This window comes from Gopherus evgoodei, chromosome 1 (genome assembly GCF_007399415.2).
Source record: "Gopherus evgoodei ecotype Sinaloan lineage chromosome 1, rGopEvg1_v1.p, whole genome shotgun sequence".
Taxonomy (NCBI): domain Eukaryota; kingdom Metazoa; phylum Chordata; order Testudines; family Testudinidae; genus Gopherus; species Gopherus evgoodei.
In genome coordinates this window covers 184,432,512-184,458,076 of record NC_044322.1, presented here as the reverse complement: position 1 = coordinate 184,458,076, position 25,565 = coordinate 184,432,512, and the positions used below count along the sequence as shown (strand labels likewise).

Below are 25,565 nucleotides of genomic sequence, written 5' to 3'. Positions count from 1 at the left end.
CAAAAGTTCACGGAAGAGTTGGAGAAGAGTTCAAATATCTCTTCCTAAGCTAGTCAAACATGCTGTCTGCCGGGTGCTAAGATATGGGATGTGGACCTGAGGCTGAAGAGGACCCGAACGGGAGTGGGGAAAAAGTCTGCTGATTGCCCTTCATGTAAAAACGAATAATAACGGCTATATTCTTGCTGGGACATATCAAGGGAGACTGTGCCAGGCTGGGGAAGACAGTTAAGGAAATCGAGGCTCAGGTGATCTTCAGTGGGATTCTGCCTGTTCCTAGAGAAGGGCAACAAGGGTGTGACAAGATTATGGTGACCAACAGATGGCTCAAGCAGTGGTGCTATAAGGAGGGCTTCAGGATGTATGGCCACTGGGAAGCATTCATGGACAGAGGACTGTTCTCTCGGGATAGACTTCACCTGAGTAAGGAGGGAAATAGACTTCTAGAATGGAGGTTGGCACAACTGACTAAGAGAGCTTAAAACTAGGAATTGGGGGGAGATGATTGGGAGATATCCAGGCAATCTCCATGCTGGAATTTACCATTGAGAGGGAAGAAAACAAAGTGAGAAAGGATACAGCTGTAGGTAGGAGAATGGACATAAGGAGGAAGAGTAGTGTAGATACCAGACTAATAGGTGATACTGATGGTAGAATGTCTGTGCCTAATCGGGTAAATAATGTCAGTGAAGCCAAACGGCAAAAATTAAGATGTTTGTACACTAATGCGAGGAGCCTAGGTAACAAAATGGAGGAACTAGAGCTACTGATGCAGGAAGAGAAACCGGATATTATAGGGATAACAGAAACATGGTGGAATAGTAGTCATGACTGGCGTATGGGTATTGAAGGCTATGTGCTATTTAGGAAAGACAGAAATAAAGGCAAATGTGGTGGAGTAATGCTGTTTGTCAGTGATGAGGTAGACTGTAAAGAAATAAGAAGGGATGGAATGGATAAGACAGAGTCTGTCTGGGCAAAAATCACATTGGGGGAGAAAGCTACTAGAGCTTCCCCTGAGATAGTGTTTGGGGTGTGCTACAGACCACTGGGATCCGATTTGGATAGCCATAAAAGACCTCTTTAATGTTTTTAATGAAGTAAACACTAATGGGAATTGTGTGATCATGGGAGACTTTAACTTCCCAGATATAGACTGGAGGACAAGTGCTAGAAATAATAAGGCTCAGATTTTTTCTGAATGAGATAGCTGATGGATTTTTTCACCAAGTAGTTGAAGAACCAACAAGAGGGGATGTCATTTTAGATTTGGTTTTGGTGAGTAGTGAGGACCTCATAGAAGAAATGGTTGTAGGGGGCAGCCTGGGTTCGAGTGATCATGAGCTAATTCAGTTCAAACTAGATGGAATGATAAACAAATATAGATCTGGGACTAGAGTTTTTTATTTCAAAAGGACTAATTTTTTAAAAAATTAAGGAAATTAGAGAAGTGGATTGGACTGAAGAACTTGTCGATCTAAAGATGGAGGAGGCCTGGAATTACTTCAAGTCAAAGTTGCAGAAACTATCAGAAGCCTGCATGCCAAGAAAGAGGAAAAAAATTCATAGGCAGGAGTTGTAGACGAAGCTGGATGAGCAAGCATTTCAGAGAGGTGATTAAGAAAAAGCAGAAGGCCTGCAAGAAGTGGAAGATGGGAGGGATTAGCAAAGAAAGCTCCCTTATTGAGATTAGAACATGTAGGGATAAAGTGAGAGAGGCCAAAAGCCATGTAGAGTTGGACTTTGCAAAGGGAATTAAAACCAATAGTAAAAGGTTCTATAGCCATATAAATAAGAAGAAAACAAAGAAAGAAGAAGTGGGACCGCTAAACACTGAGGATGGAGTGGAGGTTAAGGATAATCTAGGCATGGCCCAATATCTAAACAAATGCTTTGCCTCAGTCCTTAATGAGGAGCTTAGGGATAATGGCAGGATGACAAATGGGAATGAGGTTATGGAGGTAGATATTACCACATCTGAAGTAGAAGCCAGACTCGAACAGCTTAATGAGACTAAATCGGGGGTGGGCAGATAGTCTTCATCCAAGAATATTAAAGGAACTGGCACATGAAATTGGAAGCCCATTAGCATGAATTTTTAATGAATCAGTAAACTCAGGGGTTGTACCATACAACTGGAGAATTGCTAACATAGTTTCTATTTTTAAGAAAGGGGAAAAAAGTGATCCAAGTAACTATAGGCCTGTTAGTTTGACATCTGTAGTATGCAAGATCTTGGGAAAAAATTTTAAAGGAGAAAGTAGTTAAGGACATTGAGGTCAAGGGTAATTGGGACAAAATAAAACATGGTTATACAAAAGGTAGATCATGCCAAACCAACCTGATCTCCTCCTTTGAGAAGGTAACAGATTTTTTAGACGAATGAAACACAATGGATCTAATTTACCTCAGTTTCAGTAAGGCATTTGATACGGTTCCACATGGGCAATTATTAGTTAAATTGGAAAAGATGGAAATCAATATGAACATTGAAAGGTTGATAAGGAACTGGTTAAAAGGGAGACTACAACAGGTCCTACTGAAAGGTGAACTGTCAGGCTAGAAGGAGATTACTAGTGGAGTTCCTCAGGGATTTGTTTTGGGACCAATCTTATTTAATCTTTTTATTACTGACCTTGGCACACAAAGTGGGAATGTGATGATAAAGTTTGCAGATGAGACAAAGCTGGGAGGTATTGCTAACAGAGAAGGACCAGGATATCATATCTGACCTTGTAAACTGGAGTAATAGTAATAGGATGAAACGTAATAGTGAAAAGTGCAAAGCCATGCATTTAGGGATTAATAACAAGAATTTTGGTTATAAATTGGGGACACATCAGTTGGAAGTAACAGGAGGAGGAGGAGAAGGACCTCGGAGTTTTGGTTGATCACAGGATGACTAGGAGGTGTGTCATAAACAGATAGCTAAGGGTTAATGTCTCTTTCACCTGAAGCACCTGACCAGAGGACCAATCAGGAAACCAGATTTTTTCAACTCTGGGTGGAGAGAAGTTTGTGTCTGAGTCTTTGTTTTCTGTCTGCATGCTTTCTCTGAGCTTTGGAGAAGTAGTTCTGTTTTCTAATCTTCTGTTTCTAAGTGTAAGGACAACGAGATCAGATAGTAAGTTATATGGTTTCTTTTCTTTGGTATTTGCATGAATATAAGTGCTGGAGTGCTTTGATTTGTATTCTTTTTGAATAAGGCTGTTTATTCAATATTCTTTTAAGCAATTGACCCTGTATTGTCACCTTAATACAGAGAGACCATTTGTATGTATTTTTCTTTCTTTTTATATAAAGCTTTCTTTTAAGACCTGTTGAAGTTTTCTTTACTGGGAAATTTCAGGAAAATTGAGTCTGTACTCACCAGGGAATTGGTGGGAGGAAGAAATCAGGGGGGAAATCTATGTGTGTTGGATTTGCTAGCCTGATTTTGCATTCCCTCTGGGTGAAGAGGAAAGTGCTTTTGTTTCCAGGACTGGAAACGGAGAGGGGGAGTCACTCTGTTTGGATTCACAGAGCTTGTGTCTGTGTATCTCTCCAGGAGCACCTGGAGGGGGGAAGGGAAAAAGGATTATTTCCCTTTGTTGTGAGACTCAAGGGATTTGGGTCTTGGGGTCCCCAGGGAAGGTTTTTCAGGGGGACCAGAGTGCCCCAAAACACTCTAATTTTTTGGGTGGTGGCAGCAAGTACCAAGTCCAAGCTGGTAGCTAAGCTTGGAGGTTTTCATGCTAACCCCCATATTTTGGACGCTAAGGTCCAAATCTGGGACTAAAGTTATGACAAGGTGCCAATGTGATATGGCTGTGGAAAAAGCTAATGTGGTCTTGGGATGGATCAAGCAAGGTGTCATAAACAGATACATAAGAGTTAATAGAACAGAAGTACTTCATATCTCTTTTGCCTGTAAAGGGTTAACAATATCAGTGAGCCTGGCTATCACCTGACCCAGAGGACCAATCAGGGGACAAGATACTTTCAGATCTTGAGGGAGGCAAGTTTTTATGTGTACTGTTAGATTTTGGTGGTTGTTCTCTCTGGGTTCTGAGAGTGACCAGACGTGCAACCAGGTTTCTCTCCAATCTCCCTGATACAGGTTCTTATAGATTCAAAATAGTAAGTACTAGGCAGATAAGGCGAGTTAGGCTTATGTTTGTTTTCTTTATTTGCAAATGTGTATTTGGCTGGAAGGAGTTCAAATTTGTATTTTGCTAAAAGGATTTTAATTTGTACTTGTATACTTAGGCTGGGAGGGTATTCCCGGTGTCTACAGCTGAAAGACCCTGTAACATATTCCATCTTAAATTTACAAAGATAATTTTTACTGTTTTTTTCTTTCTTTAATTAAAAGCTTTTCTTGTTTAAGAACCTGATTTTTTTAATTCTGGTGAGACCCCAGGGGACTGGGTCTGGATCCACCAGGGAATTGGTGGGGAGAAAGGAGGGAAGGGGGAGAGAGAGGTTAATTTCTCTCTGTGTTAGGATTACTTTCTCTCTCAGGGAGAGTCTGGGAGGGGGAGAGAGAAGGAGGGGGGAAGGTGAATTTTCCTTTGAGTTAAGATTCAAGGAGTTTGAATCACACAGTGATCTTCCAGGGTAACCCAGGGAGGGGAAGCGTGGGAAAGGCAATGGTGAGGGAAAGGGTTTATTTTCCTTGTGTTAAGATCCAGAGGGTCTGGGTCTTCGGGGGCCCCGGGCAAGGTTTTGTGGGGACCAGAGTGCACCAGGCACTGGAATTCCTGGTTGGTGGCAGCGCTACAAGTACTAAGCTGGTAATTGAGCTTAAAGGAATTCATGCTGGTACCCCATCTTTTGGACGCTAAGGTTCAGAGTAGGGAATTATACCATGACACAAGGTATGTCCAGTAAAGATAAGGAGGTGTTAGTACCATTATACAAGGCACTGGCGAGACCCCATCTGGAATATTGTATGCAGTTCTGGTCTTCTATGTTTAAGAAGGATGAATTCAAACTGGAACAAGTACAGGGAAGGTCTTCTGGGATGATCCAAGGAATGGAAAAACCTGTCTTATGAAAGGAGACTCAAAGAGCTTGGCTTGTTTAGCCTAACCAAAAGAAGGCTGAGGGGAGATATGATTGCTCTTTATAAGTATATCAGAGGGATAAATATCAGGGAGAGAGAGGTATTATTTAAGCTTAGTACCAATGTGAACAGAAGAACACATGGATATAAACTGGACACTAAGAAGTTTAGACTTGAAACTAGACGAAGGTTTCTAACCATTAGGGGAGTGAAGTTCTGGAACAGCCTTCCAAGGGGAGTAGTGGGGGCAAAAGACATATCTGGCTTCAAGATTAAGCTTGATAAGATTATGGAGGGGATAGTATGATGGGATAGCCTAATTTTGGCAATTAATTGATCTTTGATTATCAGCAGGTAAATATGCCCAATGGTCTGTCATGGGGTGGGATCTGAGTTACTACAGAGAATTCTTTTCTGAGTGCTGTCTGGTGAGTCTTGCCCACATGTTCAGGGTTTAACTGATCGCCGTATTTGGGGTTGAGAGGGAATTTTTCTCCAGGACAGATTGGCAGAGGCCCTGGAGGTTTTTCACCTTCCTCTGCAGCGGGGGGCATGGGTCACTTTCTAGAAGATTATCTGCACCTTCAGGTCTTCATGATTTGAGGACTTCAATAACTCAGACTTATGTTAGGGGTTTGTTACAGGAGTAAGTGGTTGAGATTCTGTGACCGGCATTGTGCAGGAGGTCAGACTAGATCATGCTGATCCCTTCTGACCTTAAAGTCTATGATTCTGTGATTTAACAAGCACCAGAGATGTGGCACAATCTCTGCTCAGATTGCTTTTCTGAGTGAGAAGAGTATTAAAACTCATGAAATGAGTGCAGCTGTGAGAGAATTGCTAAGCACAGAAACAACCCTTTTAAGCAATGGGTGATAGATTTTACATGAGTGGACCTTTATTGTTTAACTTTATACATCAAAAGTGCCCATCCAGTGCTCTGTTTTAGTAGAAAATTATCACACACACAGTGGGAAAACTTCACTTAAGACCACAAACAGACATCTCTTCTCCCTGCTCCTAATCTAAACCACCCTTTTCTCCCCTGGCCTGTTAAAACACTATTCCTTGACACCCCTTCTCCACTCCCAGCTGTGTTTCATCTCAAAGTGGCCACTGAAGAGACAGGGAACGAGAGAACTGATGCAAACCAACCTGCAGCATGCCTAAACAGCACCCTCCAACGTCAGATCCACTTTAAACTTTAAATCTCACCACTTTTTCTTCCTCATCCTAATTTCAGAGGGTATCTATTTACTATGATATTGGATACCCATGCAGACCTCTACAAATGTTACCCTGCCCACTTCTGTATCAGATGGGGTTTCTTATCCCACTATCAAAAGCATCCCACTATAATTTATGCCTGTTACTCATTCTCTGAATAGGAAGAAAATAGTCCAAAGATGTTCCTGGTTGATGGGAGTGGTTGAAGGAAACAGAAGTTTGAGGATTTTCCATTTCTGAAGCACACCAGCCCGATCCCAAAAGAGGGCATGTAATGTCTTTTTAAATAGACGATGCAAAGAGAAACTTTGAAAAACTGATATTGAACAGTAAACTCTCATGAGGATTTGTCCTTTTTTAAAAAATCTTATGAACTCTAAAGGCACTTGATTGCTTGATGGAGACATATGTTCTCAGATTTGACTTGTTTTATTGTCTTCAAGAAGTTTCTTCAGTGGTACTTCTGTTTAAAGTAGTATTGTGTTTTCAATTGACTTAGTTGACAAGTCAAAATGATTAATAGATAAAAATAGCAAGGTGGTAGTTCCGCTTATCAGAATTTAAATGCTGTCTCTGCTCTTTTTCTGGAAGCCTGACTTCTGCTCTCACTGCTACACAAATACTAGCCAGTTATGCCAGGCCTTGATGTCTATTTTGTCTGACTTTTTTGTTTTTTTTCTCTTCCATTATTCCTTTATTTGAATCCAGTGTAGAAATGTTTCCTTAATCTGGCTGTCCAAAAATGCCTTAGCTTCTCTGGTGTGATGTAGTGTCTTTACTTGTCCCTTGAATCCAATATTTTTTCTTCTACTAGCATAGCTGCCAGCTTGTGCTTCACATACAAGAAGTCTCATTCTGGTTTCGGACAGGAAGTAAAATCTGACATACATCTATGACTGGTCACAACCAGTGTTCCCTCTAATTTTTTCAGTCTATGCGCGGAATGAATTTTATGTGCACCATATCGAGGTAATGTGCAGATGCCACCAGTAGAAACCAAAAACCTAGATAAAATACATAATATTTTAAAAGTTACCATAGGGATAATTACTGTAGCCAGGACAGGTTAGGTATTTTAGAACTCACTACTCAAAAATTTAAATTTAAGTGTAAGAGAAAAATAAAAATTATGAAATACATAGACCAGTCAAAAAACTAAAATAACACACTTTGAAAGAAGTATCAAGAAATAACAACCGTACAAGTATGTGTTGGGAGGTGAGTATGAAAGACTGTGTGTGTGTGTGTGTGTGTGTGTGTGTGAGAGAGAGAGAGAGAGACACGTGCATTGCCTGTTTAAGTACGCTGCCCTTTTAAGTAGATCAGTAAGTTCAGACACAGCAGGAGCTGCCAGCAAGCTCCCTCCGTCCTGAGCCCTGCTGTGTTCTCCCCCGCTCCCCCACCCCACTCTGTGGAGGTGGGGTACAGGAACGGGAGGAGGGGACATACTGACATCAGCACCCTCTCCCACTCTGCACAGCAAGCAGGAGGCTCCTGGGAGCAACTCGAAGGCAGGAGCAGCACATGGCAGTGGGAGGAGGGACACCTGAACTGCATGGCACTTGATAGCCTGCTGGGTGACTGCCCAGCCACTCAGTTTACAGGGATTTTAGGTCACCACCACAGTTGTAATTTAGTTGAAATGACACATTTATTTTTTACAAGTCTTCTAAGAAAATTTAGTGAGGGGTTGAGAGGTATTTGTTAAGAGTAGGAAATGTTTTGAGAAGGAATAAATGGTTAGTTTTCAACATGGCACAAGGTTAACAGTGGCAAGCCTCAAAATCGGTGCTAGGACCAGCATTCTAATATAATCTTAATCTGGAAATGAGATTAATGTTGAAGGGGCAATGTTTGCAGATGACACAATTTAGTCAGGTTGGAAGACTTCATATTTAACAAAAGTATGCAAATGGACACTGTGATAATGGATGAAATTCAGTGCAAACAAATACGAGAGACTATTCTGGAAGAAATAATATGGGCAACTTCATACAAATTACTGGGTTCTAAAATGACTGTTTGTAAAGTCAGTCGCATTTTGGGGGTTGGAAGAACTGAGTTTACTTGAGCTGTCTAGAGTGTAGACAAGCTTTGTCCAAAGTACAGTGTTAGTGAATATCCTAAAATGTCAGAATGTGTAAGGAATGGGGTAGAAAACTATTGTTGGAAATATAATGGCATTATATTGACTTGCCTGGAAAACTGAGCAGTTTTGGTCATATTAAAGCGAAAACATAGTGATCCAGAAGTGTGTGACAAATGATTAGAGACTTGCAAAATGTCCATAGGATGAGTGGAAAGTTTATTGGCAAGCAGGTTAATAAGAGGGAATGTGAGAAGTACAGTATAATAAAAGAACAATATAGAGGAAGTAAATTGGATACTATTTACTCTTCCCTGTAATACAACAAGGGGGAAGTCCAATTAAAATGAAAGGAAACAAATTTAAAGCACATAAAATGAAATATTTGTACATCATATATAATACTGCTTTGGAACTCATTGCAATGTAAATGAGGTTGAGTTCAGTAGGATTTAAAGGATTATTTGTTTTGTATGAATAATGAACATCCGCAATTACACTAGGCAACCAAAAAGTATTGGGAATATTAACACTCATACTTCAAAGCAGAGGCCAACTACTGATGGAGAGAAGTTGGGAAGAAACTCTTCTCTCCCCGCACCCACGGACAGACTTTTATCACAGCAGCAGGGTTTCTTGCCTCTCCCTCTAAGTAACTGGTACTGACTCTTTTCAAAGACCAGATAGTGATCTGATGAATTCTAGAGGGACCTGAAGTAGGCTTATTATGGAAAATCATAGTGAAGCTGGAGCAGCTATTGCTGCTTCATTGTTCTTTCTTTAGTAATAGTGCTTTTTGTTAAACAGTGGAGTAAGTTTGGGCAGTGTTCCTTCAAAAGGTGGATGCATGGTTAACATAACTAGCAGTGCCAGTCAAAATCCTGCTGATTTGGGAGAAGTTGGCAAGGAATGAATTTCTGACATTGTAGGATGATGTCCCCCCACTCCCCCTTTGGTAGGGAATTCAGATTTTTGTATACAGCTTATTTTGCTCAGTATTGCTGTAGAAAGATAAATCATATTCAGCATATTATTGTGCTCCTTTAAGATAATAACATTACTTGCAGAATTAACAAGAAAACTGAAGCCAAACTAATATAGCACGCAAGGAGTCCAAATTTGAGAAGAAACAGATAAGTTCTTATGTTCGCTGCTGTGACAAACTAATAAAGGCCATTTAAAGATCATATTCCACACTGCAACCAACTAAAATTAAATGCGGTAGAAATAAAGTGCTATGGACCAATGTCACTATGTGCAGAACTTTGGTCCTTAATAATCTGTAGAGGTGTGCTGAAACATACAAAAAATATTTTGCCCTTGCCAATCCCTTGATATTTGGCCTTGGATATTTCTTTAGCCTTGTCAATGTATAAAGAAAGTCTTAAACTTTATGGAATAGTGGGGATTACCAACCAAAAAAGCTCTTCAGAAGTGATCAACATTGTCCCTGTTTTTTCCCAAAGCCTGTGTGCAGCCATTATTTTAGTCTGAGTTTTGTTTCGGACTTTGCAGCTGTCAGTATTGTTGCTGTGGGACTTGAGATTATTTTTTCCAGACTAAACCTTAATATCTGATAATACAAAATAAGTCCTTTAGCAATAGTTGACAGTGGACTCAACTGGGAATTATGTTATTACTTACAGCTCCATTTAAAATACTTCAAGTAAATAAAACTTTTAAGAGGGTTGACTCTGAATTATTTTTGCTCTTAAAGCTTTTTTTAATATGATTGAGAAGTCTGTGTGGAAGATTCCAGCAATAAGTATTCTGTGCTGAGAAGAAACTAAGCTGCTTATTTTAATATGGAAAAAAGGTTTGCCATCTAGTACTTAATTTAAACCCTGTTGAATTCCAAAAGGAGCTTGTATAGTTACAGTAAACATGCATAGTAAACTAGATAAATTAATTTTAATGACTGTATTCTTTCAACATTGCAAACAAATTAATAACTATATTGCTCTTTCAGTTTACCTAGGTATGTGATTAATGTTAGTATTAAACTTTCTGGTGTCTTTTGGCAATATGAAAACTTGAATGCTTAACAAGAACACAATTTCAGATTAAAGTAATAAATCAGAATTACCAATGCCACACTCGTCAGTTGGCATTGGAAGTGTAGTATTTTGTCCCATGTACTTTTGGCAGCATGCCTCTTTATCAGCTACTGTCTTTGCAGTCACGCTTGTGTTCACGTCTTTGCTACATGCTCTGCTGATTACCTTGGAAAAGGGCAATGCTGTAACTGTTGAGATGACCTTTCAGTTTTTCTCTTGTGTAATATCAAACGTGAGCTAGCACAGTCTTAGTCTACTGATTTTCTAGAAAGAAAAAGCTTTTTACATTTTCCACAGCATTCAGCTCAAATGTGATGATGTGGTTTCTCTGGAGTTATGTTTATTTAAAGAAATGCCCAAATACCAGAAATCAAAACCCTGCCATGGTAATCACTGAAGAGAAGAGAATGTTATAGCAAAAACAAACAAACTATCCTTTTTCCGTATGCAATCCATCTACAATTTAGATGTTAAACAGGTACATTGAAACAATGAGCATTGAGTGAAATAGCTGCTCTTCAACTTTAAAACGTTTGTAGGAAAAATATCTTTATACAACAATGGACTAAACAGGAAATATTACATAGTTAAATTGAGCCAGTATGTACTAGGAAAGTATATAAAATGAAAGCTTAAACTCTATTTTTGACTGCTGTAAATGAAAAATGTAGTCTAACTACTCTGATTACCGTGAAAAATAAATGCAGAATAACTTTGTTGAAATCGACTCAGATCACTATTTTACCAAGTTTAGTTGTCATTTTCAAATGAAATACTTGATATCCCAGGATTTCTCTTAGATGGCTAGAGATGCTTCTTAGGCCCTGATCCTGCAAAGATTTACACAGGTGAGTAGCCGTATTGAAGCAAATGAGGTTGTTTATGTGCATATTTTTGCAGGATTGGTACCTTAGTAACTAGTTCTCTAGGCTTCTGGTGGAAAGAAATTGATATTGGGGAAGGGTAAATTTTTAAATATTTGTAACTCAGCTCTCAAATACTGGAATCTGATCAGAAAAATCAGTGAAATGAACTATGGAAAAAATCAATCAGGATTTAAATCTTTTTCTAATCACTTTCACCTTTTAGTTCTGAATTAACAGTGTGGATGTTGAATGTTAGGCAACTGGAAAAAACTTGCAAGATGCACTGACTGCCAAATTGCTGTCAGTACAGTCATTAATATCGTAAAATTATTAATGAGAAAATAAAATAGTGAAAGGGTTACAATTTTAACTGATTTACTCCATGTTTAAGAAAACTGCCAGAATTTTAAAGTTAGCAATAATTTGCTTGCTGAAATATTATTAAAATAGACTGCTTACTTATTAGATTTAATTGCTTATTAGTATTTACATCTCTACCAGAATTAGCAGCTGCTGACTGGAAATGTCAAGAAAAACTTTATCATTTAATCTTTCCAAGTACTCTAAATTCTTTTCATCATATTTATGGAAATTAAGATATATTTCAGTGCTGGGACTCACATGTTACTGCATTTTTTATTTATTTTAAAAAAATCAGATGTTTTGTATGGAGAACTTTAGGCAGAACAAATAATTGCTCATTAGTTATCCATAGTATAAATGAATTCATTTGTCTAACTTTAAACATTGTGTCCAGTTTGTATCTTCCATTATTACTGCAGACTTAGTTACTGATTTGGAGATGAGGAGAATGCAGTAAACATTTTCCCTACTTTTAATGGAGGTAGGAAAGGTAATTAAAATAAAGCTTCTGCTTAGCCCCGCCATAGGCTTTTGTTGGCCTGCTCTGTTTGTACTAGTGAGAGACTGTACCTGCTGAAGAAGCTGCAGATGCTCGCTCAAAGTGAAAGGCATAATAAACCTTGAAGGCTGAAGTGACAGTAGGGATAGTTTAAATTGTGTATATAGAGGGACAACAAAGGAAATGTAGAATAATTTTAGTTATAGTGGGATACTACAAGGCTGTGTTTTCTGGAGAAGACTCTTTTACAGTTATCACATACTCGCAAATTTGACCTAATTAACTGTGCCTCATGCAAGGCTTCCATTCTGATTTACTGTACGCTAAACATTCATTTCCATAAGAGCTCACAAGTCCTTGTACCTCATTTAAACGAAAATGACAAATGATGTACTGGAATTTGAAAACTGAGAAGGGACATCAGGACTCTTACAGTAAATAAAACATACCCATTCCTATCTATGCAAATGTTGAACTTTTAACTTTAATTCCAGATTGGTGCTGTCTGTTGGTGATCAGTGGAGGGATAAATGTAATGTTAAACCACCATGGTTTCCATGGCATTCCAATGAATAGCTCAAAGAAGAGGGAAAGATCAAGTATTTGCATATGGAATGACTTGAATAGTGCAGCTAGAACTTATAGGGAAAGGACACATTCACTCACACATAGACATCCTTGGATCATTGTGGAAATGAGTGAAATGTCCATTTTTTAAACTATCGGAAAAGCAAAGTGACAGGCTTCTCCAGTGGGCTGATCTGTGTAAAGTCAGCCATTGACCTTTGGTGCTTCTAAAGCAAGTTATTTGAACATTAATCTTTTTTTGTTCACTTTATACGTTACACTCCTGCGCAAATGTTAGTTCACCTATTCTAAAATATATAAGCTGAGTTGAATAGGACTTAAAGAGTGAGTAAAATGGGGAAAGAACAAGTAGAGACTAAAAGGAATAAAGTGGCTATTTAATACGAATGCAAACCTTTCAGCAGATATGGCAAAGCAGATATAGATAAAGGCTAGAGGTAAGTGACCAAAATTGGTGAACTGTTACTGCGATGGTAAAGGAGTGTCAGCAGTACATTGCATTGCAGTGGCTTGAAGATGGTCCACAGCCTTGTTGTTGGTGTTGTAAATCCCCTGGCAATGAACTGGTGGATGGGTACACCCTCATCCCACTTTTTTGCCATGCTCCAACATAGGCATCGTATCTAATTTTTTCCTTTCAATATTCATCTGGTTTTGACCTGATATAGTAGGGTTTGCAGCAGGAGCAGGAACAGACGTGAGAAGTGTTGCTCATCTCTTATGCATTTCTCACTTTCTTGCACAACTGGTAACATGAGAGCATGAGTGACCCTTTCTCAAACAGACACTGTGAGTTACAAGTCCAAAGGTGTGGGGGTTCTTAATCCCAGTACTTCTGTGCACTGCACGGTCCCTTATTAACCAGGCACATACCCCTCCCTTAGGGGAAGGCAATTACCTTTACCTCATTTTGCAGATGATAACTGGTAGGTTGGTCACTGCAAGCAGAGATGGGATGCCAGAAACTGGGAATGGGTGACAGGATGGATCCCTTGATGATTAGCTGTTCTGTTTGTTCCCTCTGGAGCAGCTGGCATTGGCCGCTGTCAGAAGACAGGATACAGGGCTAGATACTCTTGGTCTGACTCAATATAGCCATTCATACGTCTCTCCCACTCTGCCGTGCTGGCTTTTAGAAGCAATTTAAATCCATGTGCTTCTGTAACACTAACAGCATTCTCTTTGTCCATCTCTAGTGACACGGTCAGTGAGATATAGAGGCTTATGAATCTGCTGGTATCTCCATGGATGTGAACCTTTAGCTCAAGTGATAGAGGCTAATGCTTTAGGATCTAGAGATCCTGGATTCAGTTCCTATGTATAATTCAAGGAGATTACTGGTTATAGACAGCATAGACAAACAAACAGAGTCAGGAACAGAACCCACGAGTCCTTATAACTGACATCTTTGGTAACAAATGGTTATCCACCTGAGTTAAGTATGGTGTCTCCGTCTGTGGCCTGATCATCAGAGGCAGGCAGCCTACCTTTCCCCTTCCACTTCACTGATATCAGTAGCAGATTGAAGAAGTCTGTGCTGGGGAGCTGAAGGTTGAGTTCAAATCCTGCTGAAAAAACATGGAGTGAGGATGGAGGACTAATATGTTGGAGTGAGAATTCTGGAATAACTTACTTGTTAGAATTATTTTATATTGTAAAACATTTTTAGGAGTGAATTTAGATGTTGTGCTAACACTTCATTTTTATTTTTATTTTGGTTAATGGGGTATGTTTGAGGGTTACTTCTGAATTTATTGGAAAAGGGAAAGCTGAGAGGTCTTGCTGGTGAGCATTTGTGACATTTACCCAGGATACAATCTGGACTGATGGATAGCTATGTCCCCTCAATGCTCCATGCTGGGCTGCCTTTTACCCTGCTTTGCTATGAGTAACCACTCCTGGCCTGATCACACACAGCCTCCAGCGTGTAAATCACTCCCAGCTATCCTGTACGAGTGCAGACACTCATTAATTACATAACAGAGCAACACCAGTAAACTAAGTCCCAGACTTCACAACAAAAATGTGCATCCTGTACTGGCCTCCATCCTCCTGGATGATGCAAGCTTATGTAAAGTCTGTCATTTATTAGCAGAAAATATGTACAAATCTAGTTATCCCAAATGGAGTTTCCCAAACATTTCAACCCAAACACACTGATTTATCTAACACAACAAAACAAATGTATTAACTGTGGGAAGGGAGATTAAGTGACCAGTAATGAGGCAGAATTGGTTGTAAGACAATAAAAAGTAAAATGCGATTAACACTTAACAAGCTAAGCGAACACAAAAGACAGGCCTCTCTCCCCATATGGTTCAGCCAGTAAAACTGCAGGAACTCTTTCAGTCAGGATCTCCCCCTATCATAACAATATATTTCCTAGATTTGGACCTTAGCGTCCAAAATATGGGTGTTAGCATGAAAACATCCAAGCTTAGTTACCAGCTTGGACCTGGTAAAGCTGCCACCACCCAAAAAATTAGTGTTTTGGGGCACTCTGGTCCCCCCAAAAACCTTCCCTGGGGACCCCAAGACCCAAATTCCTTGAGTCTTACAACAAAGGGGAATAAACCATTTCCCTTCCCTTCTCCCTTCCAGGTGTTCCCTCCCTGGGTTCCTGGAGAGATACACAGAAGCAAGTTCCGTGAATCTAAACAGAGGGACTCCACCCTCCCTATTTCCAGTCCTGGAAACAGAAGTACCGAGATAGCTAATCTCTCTTCCCCCTTACCCAGAGGGCATGCAAAGTCAGGCTTAGTAAATCTAACATACAGAGATTTTCCCCCCTAACTTCTTCCTCCCACCAATTCCCTGGTGAGTTGCAAACTCAATTCCACTAAAGAAAAACTCCAACAGGTCTTAAAAAGAAAGCTTTATATAAAAAGAAAGAAAAATACATAAAAATGGTCTCTCTGTATTAAGGTGACAAATACAGGGTCAATTGCTTAAAAAAAAAAAATGAATAAACAGCCCTATTCAAAAAGAATACAATTCAAAACACTCCAGCAACTACACACATGTAAATACAAAAAAAAAAAAATCTCTTTGTACTTACAGCTGGGAAACAGAAGATTAGAAAGCCGGGAGATAGAAAAATCACTCTCAGAGCCGAGAAGGTCAAACACAAGACAAAGAACCCACACACAAACTTCCCTCCACCCAGATTTGAAAAAGTCTTGTTTCCTGATTGGTCCTCTGGTCAGGTGTTTCAGGTTACTCCTTTCCAGGTGAAAGAGACATTAACCCTTAGCTATCCGTTTATGACACGCCCCCCAAATTGCAGACAGTGGGGAAGCTCACTGGCGGATATTTTTCTCCTAGAACTTTAAAATAAACAGATTAGTACAACACATGCACCTTTACATATACTACTAAGTATATAAGTAACAGACTTTTACATTTTAAGAACACTTTTTTACTACTGGATTATGGGAAACTCTCACGGGAGAGAGTATCAGCTACTTTGTTAGAAGCTTCTGAAATGTGCTGAATTTCAAAATAAAAATCTTGGAAAGCTAAACTCCAAGGAAGAAGTTTCTTGTTGTTCCCCTTGGCAGTATGAAGCCACTTTAGCGCAGCATGGTCAGTTTGTAGCTGGAACCGCCGTCCCCAAACATATGGGCGTAGCTTTCCCAGGGCGTACACAATGATGTAACATTCCTTTTCACTAACTGACCAGTGACTTTCCCTCTGACAGTTTCTTGCTGAGAAACACGACAGGATGGAAGTTGTGATCCATTGCTTCCTGCATGAGAACTGCTCCTATACCACGCTCAGATGCATCGGTGGTTACTAGGAATGGCTTGTCAAAGTCCGGGGCCCTGAGCACAGGGTCAGACATGAGCGTTGCCTTAAGTTGGGTAAAGGCCTTTTGACACTCATCAGTCCAGTTAACTGCATTTGGCTGGGTCTTTTTGGTCAGGTTGGTCAGTGGGGCAGCGATTTGGCTGTAGTGTGGTACAAATCGCCTGTAGTACCTGGCCAAGCCTAAGAAGGATTGAACCTGTTTCTTTGACCTTGGGACAGGCCACTTTTGGATAGCATTCACCTTGGCCTGTAGGGGGTTTATGGTTCCTCGACCCACCTGGTGTCCCAGGTAAGTCACTCTGTTTTGGCCTATTTGACACTCTTTGGCCTTAACAGTTAGTCCGGCCTGCCTGATGCGCTCAAAGACCTTTTCCAGGTGTAGTAGGTGTTCGGGCCAGGAGTCTGAAAAAATGGCCACATCATCAAGGTAGGCAACTGCATATTCTCCCAGTCCTGCTAGTAGACCATCTACCAGCCTCTGGAAGGTGGCGGGTGCATTTCGAAGCCCAAAAGGAAGGACATTAAATTTATACACCCCCACATGGGTGACGAATGCTGACCTTTCCTTGGCAGGTTCATCTAGCGGTACTTGCCAGTACCCCTTGGTTAAGTCTATTGTAGAGATGAACTGGGCACGTCCCAACTTTTCCAATAGCTCATCGGTGCGTGGCATTGGATAGTTGTCCGGACGAGTTACCGCATATAGCTTATGGTAGTCCACGCAAAAGCGTATTTCCCCATCTGGTTTGGGTACCAGAACCACTGGAGTTGCCCATGCACTGGTAGATGGGCGGATTATACCCATCAGTAGCATGTTCTGGATCTCTCGTTCTATAGCAGCTTGGGCATGAGGAGACACCCGGTAGGGTGGGGTTCTAATGGGGTGAGCATTACCTGTGTCAATGGAGTGGTATGCCCGTTCAGTCCGTCCTGGGGTGGCTGAGAACAGTGGGGCGAAGCTAGTGCACAGCTCCTTGATTTGTTGCCGCTGCAGACATTCCAGGGTGGTTGAGAGGTTCACCTCTTCCACGCCACCGTCTTTTTTTCCCTTCGTAGTAGACACCATCAGGCCACTCAGCATCATCTTCCTGGACTGTAAACTGACAAACCTCTAAGTCTCTGGAATAGAAAGGCTTGAGAGGATTAACATGGTACATTCTGGGCTTTAGTGAGGAATTGGGAAATGCTATGAGGTAGTTCACAATTCCCAGGCGCTCTTGGACCGTGAATGGCCCTTCCCATGATGCTTCCATCTTATGGGCCTGTTGCGCCTTCAAGACCATAACCTGGTCTCCTACCTTGAAGGAACGCTCTCTGGTATGTTTGTCATACCAGGCCTTTTGCTCTTCCTGAGCATCCTTTAGGTTTTCTTTAGCAAGGGCTAAAGAGTGTCGGAGGGTGCTTTGTAGGTTGCTTACAAAGTCCAGAATGTTAGTCCCTGGAGAGGGGGTAAACCCCTCCAATTGCTGCTTCACCAACTGTAATGGCCCCTTAACCTCGTGACCATATACAAGCTCAAATGGTGAAAACCCTAAACTGGGATGTGGTACAGCCCTGTAGGCAAACAGCAACTGCTGCAACACTAGGTCCCAATTATTGGAGTGTTCGTTGACAAATTTACGTATCATGGCCCCCAAAGTTCCATTAAACCTTTCCACCAGGCCATTGGTTTGATGGTGGTATGGGGTGGCAACCAAGTGGTTTACCCCATGAGTTTCCCACAGTCTTTTCATGGTCCCTGCCAGGAAATTAGATCCTGAATCTGTAAGGATGTCGGAGGGCCAACCTACCCTGGCAAAAATGTCTGTTAGGGCCAGGCACACAGTGTTAGCCCTGGTGTTGCCTAGAGCTACTGCTTCTGACCATCGGGTAGCAAAGTCCATGAAAGTCAGTACGTACTGCTTTCCTCTGGGTGTCTTTTTTGGGAAAGGACCCAGAATATCCACAGCTACTCGCTGAAATGGGACCTCAATTATGCGGAGTGGCTAGAGAGGGGCCTTGACCTGGTCTTGGGGTTTTCCCACTCTTTAGCATACCTCACAAGACCGGACATACTTGGCAACGTCCTTGCCCATCCCCTCCCAGTGGAAGGACTTCCCCGACCTGTCCTTGGTTCTGTTCACCCCAGCATGGCCACTGGGATGATCATGGGCTAAGCTTAAGAGCTTCCCCCGGTACTTAGTTGGAACCACCAACTGTGTTTGCGGCTGCCATTCTTCCCGGTGTCCACCAGAAAGAATCTCCTTGTATAAAAGTCCTTGGTCTATAACAAACCGGGATCGATTGGAAGAGCTGAGAGGCGGTGGGGTGCTCCGTGCCGCCTCCCAAGCTTTCTGCAGGCTGTCATCTGCTTCCTGCTCAGTCTGGAACTGTTCCCTTGAGGCTGGGGTCACCAGTTCTTCCTCGGACTGGGGACTTGGGCTTGGTCCCTCTGGAAGTGATGTAGGTGATGGGGTTGTTTCCGTTGCTGGTGACCCGCTCTCCGCTGGCACACCTGAGGGTATTTCAGGCTCTGGCTGAGCCTTTTGGGTATGGCTGTCTGTTGCTTCTGCCAGTTCTGGCTCGCTGGCACCCTCTGGCGTTGAGTTTGAAGATGTGGTTGCACTTGCTGGTGCTGGTTGCTGTTTCAGTTCCGGGCCTGGGAGTGGAGGTGCTGTGGCTGTTTTAGTGGTTGGCATGGAATCTGGGTCCACTACCTCTGTGTGGATCTCTGGTAACACAGACAGGGCGCCTGTGGACGGCTCAGGAACAGGAATGGGTTTGGAAGCTTGCCTGGTTTGGCTACGTGTACCCATTCCCATTCGCTTGGCTCGCTTTACCTTGTTGGCCCAGTCTTCCTCCAGTAGCATGGGGATGGGATAGTTGTCATAAACTGCAAAAGTTCACATTCCTGACCAGTCTTTGTACTGGACAGGCAGTTTAGCTGTACGCAAGTCTACAGCTTGTGACATGAAGGGGTAAATTGTCACTTGGGCCTTTGGGTTGATGAATTTGGAGTCTACGAAGGATTGGTGGATAGCTCACACTTGTGCCCCCATGTCTCTTCACGCAGTAACCTTCTTTCCGTCCACTCTCAAATTTTCCCTTCGCTCCAAGGGTATTTGAGAGGCATCTGGGCCTGGGGATCTTTGGTGTGAGGGTGGTGTAATGAACTGCACTCAGTTGGGGTTCTTTGGGCAGTTGGGCTTGATATGTCTCAGTTCATTACACTTAAAGCATCTTCCATCTGACTGGTCCCTGGGTCGAGGTGGGTTACTGGAGACTGTTGAGGTGGAAGAATAGGGCGTCTGTGGCTTTACTTGGGTTGTAGGTGGGGTTTTTGGCTGCCCTCGGTTGTAGGGCTTATTGTTGGTGTGTCCTCTAGGGTATTCGTTGCCCTTGACAGTAGCTTTCTTGCTTTCTGCCACTTCCATCCATCTGGGTCCAATCTCCCCCGCCTCAGCGAGATTTTTGGGTTTTCCATCTTGTATGTATCGTGTTATGTCCTCAGGAACACCATCCAAGAACTGCTCCATTTGTATGAGGAGGTGCAGTTCATCTATGAATTTAACATTGTTTCCTGATATCCAGGCCTCATAATTTTTCCCAACGTAGTAGGCGTATTTGGGAAATGACACATCTGGTTTCCACTTTTGAGTTCTGAAACGCCAACGGGCATGATCCGGGGTTATTCCCATTCTGTATCTGGCCTTGGTTTGAAAAAGTTTATAGTCGTTCATTTTCTCCTTAGGCATTTCAGCTGCCACCTCTGCTAAAGGTCCACTGAGCTGTGGCCTCAATTCTACCATGTACTGGTTTTTAGAGATGCTGTACCCAAGACAGGCTCTTTCAACATTTTCTAAGAAGGCCTCGGTGTCATCACCTGCCTTGTAGGTGGGAAATTTCCTGTGCTGTGGAACCATAATTGGCGAAGGGTTGTTAGGATTGGCTGGCGCATGCTGCCCAGCCTGCGCTAAGTCCAGTTCATGTTTTCTCTGTTTTTCCTCTTTTTCACTTTCTTTTTGTTGTTTTTTCATGTTTCTGCGGTAGGCTGCCTCTTCTTCTTGTAGTTTTCTGTGGTGGGCTGCATTTTTGGCTGCTTCTTGTTCTTGTAGCCTTTTCATTTCTTGTTTGTGAGTTGCCTTATCTCTGGCCTGTGTTCTGAGCAGTTCTATCTGTTTTTCCATTGCTTCGAGCTGTACTGCGTCTGGTTTTCATGACATCCAGTTTTCTTGTGTTGGGGTGCCCTCCAGTGTTTATCTTCTGAACTGCAGGTTCTCTGTTGCCTCCTGGGTTCTGCCTAGCAACAGTGCCTTTTTCCCTTTCTTCCTCTAGCTAACTTTTTAAATGTAAAGTAAACCAGAAAAACCACTTTATTTGCATGTGTATTGCTGGATACTTGTCTCACAATGGGAGTGCTATTGTGTCACAAAAGACCCTTTTGTCACAGCTTAATGGTTCCTTGCTTAATATGCAAGCCAAAAACTGCAAGAGAGAGCAGAAAAAAAAATTCTCTCTGGTTCCTTTTAAAACCAAACTGTTTCTCTCTGCTTAAAAGCCCCTAGCAGAGAAAAGAAAAATATAATAATCCTACTGGCTTCTGGATTCTATCCTTATCCCACTTCTGCCACCATGTCATAACATATTTCCCAGATTTGGACCTTAGCGTCCAAAATATGGGGGTTAGCATGAAAACCTCCAAGCTTAGTTACCAGCTTGGACCTGGTAAAGCTGCCACCACCCAAAAACTAGAGTGTTTTGGGGCACTCTGGTCCCCCTAAAAACCTTCCCTGGGAACTCCAGGGAATTGAGTCTGCATCCCACCAGGAAATTGGTGGGAGGAAGAAGTCGGGGGGAAAATCTCTTTGTGTTAAATTTACTAAACCTGACTTTGCATGCCCTCTGGGTAAGGGGGAAGAGAGATTAGCTATCTCGGTACTTCTGTTTCCAGGACTGGAAATAGGGAAGGTGGAGTCCCTCTGTTTAGATTCACGGAACTTGCTTCTGTGTATCTCTCCAGGCACCCAGGGAGGGAACACCTGGAAGGGAGAAGGGGGGGGGATGGTTTATTCCCCTTTGTTGTAAGACTCAAGGAATTTGGGTCTTTAGGGTCCCCAGGGAAGGTTTTTGGGGAGACCAGAGTGCCCCAAAACACTCTAATTTTTTGGGTGGTGGCAGCTTTACCAGGTCCAAGCTGGTAACTAAGCTTGGATGTTTTCATGCTAACACCCATATTTTGGACGCTAAGGTCCAAATCTGGGAATATGTTATGACACCCCCCTTGTCCAGTTCTGCTTTCTTTGTTCCTCGGCTGTTGATTCCGTAAGTAGAGAGCAAGGGAGATATGATTTGGGGGTCTGCCCTGTCCTCTTATACCCCTTTCTCTTGTGCAAGAATCCTCTCCAACTGATGTTCAGGAGACAGTCTGTGTGGCCAGGGATCTGCTTCTTTGACAAAATATAGATGTTTCTTCCCACCCCCCCCCCCATGGAAGAGTGGCTACTTAATCAGACGATGGTCCCTTTGATCCCATAGACAGCTGGCTGAGGTGCTCACTAGTCTTTTGTCTCTGCAGCCAATGAAAAAGACAAGCAGGTCCCCACCTCCTAGACTGCCAAAAACAAGGATGCTAAGAAACTTGATTTATTTGGGAGAAAGATTTATTCTACTGTCAGCCAACAATTTTGGGTGGTGAATCATTAGGCTCTGCTGGGCTGGTACATTTTTAATTTCTGGGCCAGCCTCAAAAACTTCCAGGAATCCCTCCCTCAGGGATTGGCCCAAGAGTTCGGCATGCTGGTGGCGGAGGGCACAGTGGTGTCCAGATGCTCCCTGCAAATGGCATGAGACATGGTGGACTTGGTAGCAAGGGTAGTTGTACTGATGGTGATCATACAACATTGTTCCTGGCTCCAGACTGCAGGCCTTTCCCAGGAGATGCAGACCTCGATCCAGGACCTCTCCTTTGATAGAGTTGGTATGTTCCCAAACCAAACAGATGACAAACTACACGGGTTGAAGGACACTAGGGTTACCCTTCGCTTGTTGGGCATGCACATGCCACAATCAGCCAGGAAGCCCTTCCAACCACCGCTGCTACCAAGACCCTAACAGCCTGATCAGGGACCTATGAGGAAAAGGGCTGCTAGTTTTAGTTGTCATTGCCCTTCTTCCTCCCACTCGCCAACCAAGCTTGGAGTAGTCAAATACCCAGGGCTGGAAGTGATCATTTTGAGGGTGCGCCTGAGAGCGATGCACTAGTCAGTTGACCAGATCCTACCCGTCTTTTCCTCAGCTGCCTTTCCCCCTACCGCTCGGCCTGGTTGTGGTTTATGTTGGACCACTGGGTCGTGGACATAGTGGCCCAAGGCTATACCCTACACTTCAAGCCCCATTTTCCCATCCCTCTTCAGGGGCCCTTCTCATGAGCAGCTAGCTACCCACTTGCTCAAAGCCAAGAACGTCATGGCAGATCACCTCAGCAGGACTTCTCATCTCACCACAAATTGCTGCTCCATCCGGAGGTGGTCACTCTAATCTTTCACACGTGAGAGTCTCTGCTGGTGGTCCTGTTTGTGTCCAGACAGAACAGGAAGTGCCACGTGTTCTGTTCTCTGCAGGGCAGGGACAAGGACTCCTTGTTGGACACATTCCTCATTCCGTAGTCAGGAGTGTTGATGTATGCCTTCTTGCTGGGGCAAGATCACCAGACAATTGGGTACTGAAGATCATCCATAATTTTTTTAATACATAAAGGGATGTATAGTACCATAGTCTGAGGAAACACTACTGTACTCTGCCTAATCGAAAATACACCTGTGTATGCATTAAAATAAGAAATTGTCATGTGTAGATCTGAGTACCTCCTATAAATAAGATGGCTAAATTTTCTAAAATATTTTGAATGTTGTTGTTTGAAAGGTATACCCTGTTTCATGACCGATTGAAGAACATTGAAGAAAATGAAGGCGGCCTTGATAAATTTTCAAGAAGTTACAAAACATTTGGAGTCAATCAACTTTTGGATGGTGGACTATATTGCAAAGAGTGGGCTCCAGGGGCAGAAGCAGTGTTTCTTACTGGCGACTTCAGTAAGTATTTTTAAAGATTTTTCCATTTTGGTATTTCTCCCCTCTTATAATGCCAGATCTATTGCCATAATATGGATTATGGAGTCTGGTTGGTTGGTTTTTTTAAGTGAAAAGTAGGGCTATCAAGTAATTAAAAAAAAATTATCACTATTAATTGTGCAATTAATCGCGCCAGTAAAGAATAATAAATACCATTTAAATATTTTTGGACATCTAAGTTTTCTAATGTATTGATTTCACTTACAACACAGAATACAAAGTGTACAATGATCACTTTATATTTTATTACAAATATTTGCATTAAAAAGAAACAAAAGAAACAGTATTTTTCAATTCAGCTAATACAAGTACTGTAGTGCAATCTCTTTATCATGAAAGTACAACTTATGTATGTAGAATTATATACAAAAAAACCCTCTATTTGAAAATAAAAGTATGTAAAACTTCAGAGCCTACAAGTCCACTCAGTCCTACTTCTTGTTCAGCCAATTTCTCAGACAAACAAGTTTGTTTACATTTGTGGGAGATAATGCTGCCTGTTTGGTGTTTACAGTGTCTCACAAAAGTGAGAACAGATGTTCATGTGGCACTTTTGTAACCAACATCGCAAGATATTTTTGCCAGTTGTAGTAAAGAGTCATATGTTCCTTTATGCTTCTCCCTCCATTTTAGAGGATGTATGTCCATGCTGATGACTGGTTCTGCTCAATAACAATATAAATCAGTGCAGACTGACGCGTGTTCATTTTCATCATCTGAGTCAAATGACACCACCAGAAGGTTGGCTTTCTTTTTTTGTGGTTCGGGTTTTGTAGTTTCCACATCAGAGTGTTGCTCTTTTAAGACTTCTGAAAGCATCCTCTCCAGCTCGTCACTCTCAGATTTTAGAAGACACTTCATATTCTTAAATCTTGGGTCTCGTGCTTTAGAAATCTCAAATTGATACCTTTTTTGCGTTTTGTCAGATCTGTAGTGAAAGTGTTCTTAAATCGAACAACATGTGCTCGGTTGTCATCCGAGACTTCCATAACACACAATATATGGCAGAATGCAGGTAAAATAGAGCAAGAGACATACAATTCTCCCCCAAGGAGTCCGGTCACAAATTTAATCAACACACTTTTTTTTTTATGAGCGTCATCAGCATGGAAGCATGTCCTCTGGAATAATGGTGGAAGCATGGAGGAGCATATGAATGTTTAGCATACCTGGGATGTAAATACATTGTAATCTCAGCTAAAAAAGTGCCATGTGAACCCCTGTTCTCACTATCAGGTGATATTGTAAATAAGAAGCAGGCAACATTATCTCCCGTAAATGTAAACCAACTTTTTTTGTCTGAGCAATTGGCTGAACAAGAAGTAGGACTGCGTGGACTTATAGGCTCTGAAATTTTACATTGATTTGCTTTTGAGTGCAGTTATGTAACAAAAAAATCTACATTTGTAAGTTGCACTTTCATGGTAAAGAGATTGACTACAGTAATTGTATGAGGTGAATTGAAAAAAACTGTTTCTTTTAGCATTTTTACAGTGAAAATATTTGTAATAAAAATAATATAAAGTGAGCACTGTAAACTTTGTATTCTGTGTTGTAATTGAAATCAATGTCTTTGAAAATGTAGAAAAATATCCAAAATATTTAATACATTTCAGTTGGTATTCTGTTTTTAACAGTGCTATTAAAAATGCAGTTAATCATGATTAAAAAAATTTTGACGAATTTTTTTGAGTTAACTGCAATTAATTGACAGCCTAATGGAAAGGATATCAAAATCTAAAGTAAGTTTACAAGTTTCCTGATGTGAGTTACCATTTTACCAATATCCTGGCATCCAAAGTTTTTTCATAGAAAGGGAGAAGAGACCGAGCTGTTAATACCCATTGTATTTCTGAAATTAATCTTAAAATATGCTTTTACACAGTTCATGCTTTTACCATAAGGGTTAATCC

General features: G+C 41.6%; 1 protein-coding gene across 6 annotated transcripts in view; it reads left to right on the top strand.

The window, feature by feature from the left end:
- GBE1 (1,4-alpha-glucan branching enzyme 1) overlaps positions 1–25,565 on the top strand; it is a 301,814-nt gene that overhangs the window by 65,322 nt on the left and 210,927 nt on the right. For 3 of the 6 annotated variants that reach the window (XM_030580312.1, XM_030580342.1, XM_030580352.1), the window contains exon 2: positions 23,444–23,613. The exons of 1 other annotated variant lie outside the window; for it this stretch is intronic. In XM_030580312.1, the coding sequence (XP_030436172.1) occupies positions 23,444–23,613 (170 nt within the window). Of the gene's footprint in view, positions 1–23,443; positions 23,614–25,565 lie in introns of those variants that run through there. 2 more of the 6 variants (XM_030580361.1, XM_030580332.1) reach the window with 1 other exon arrangement.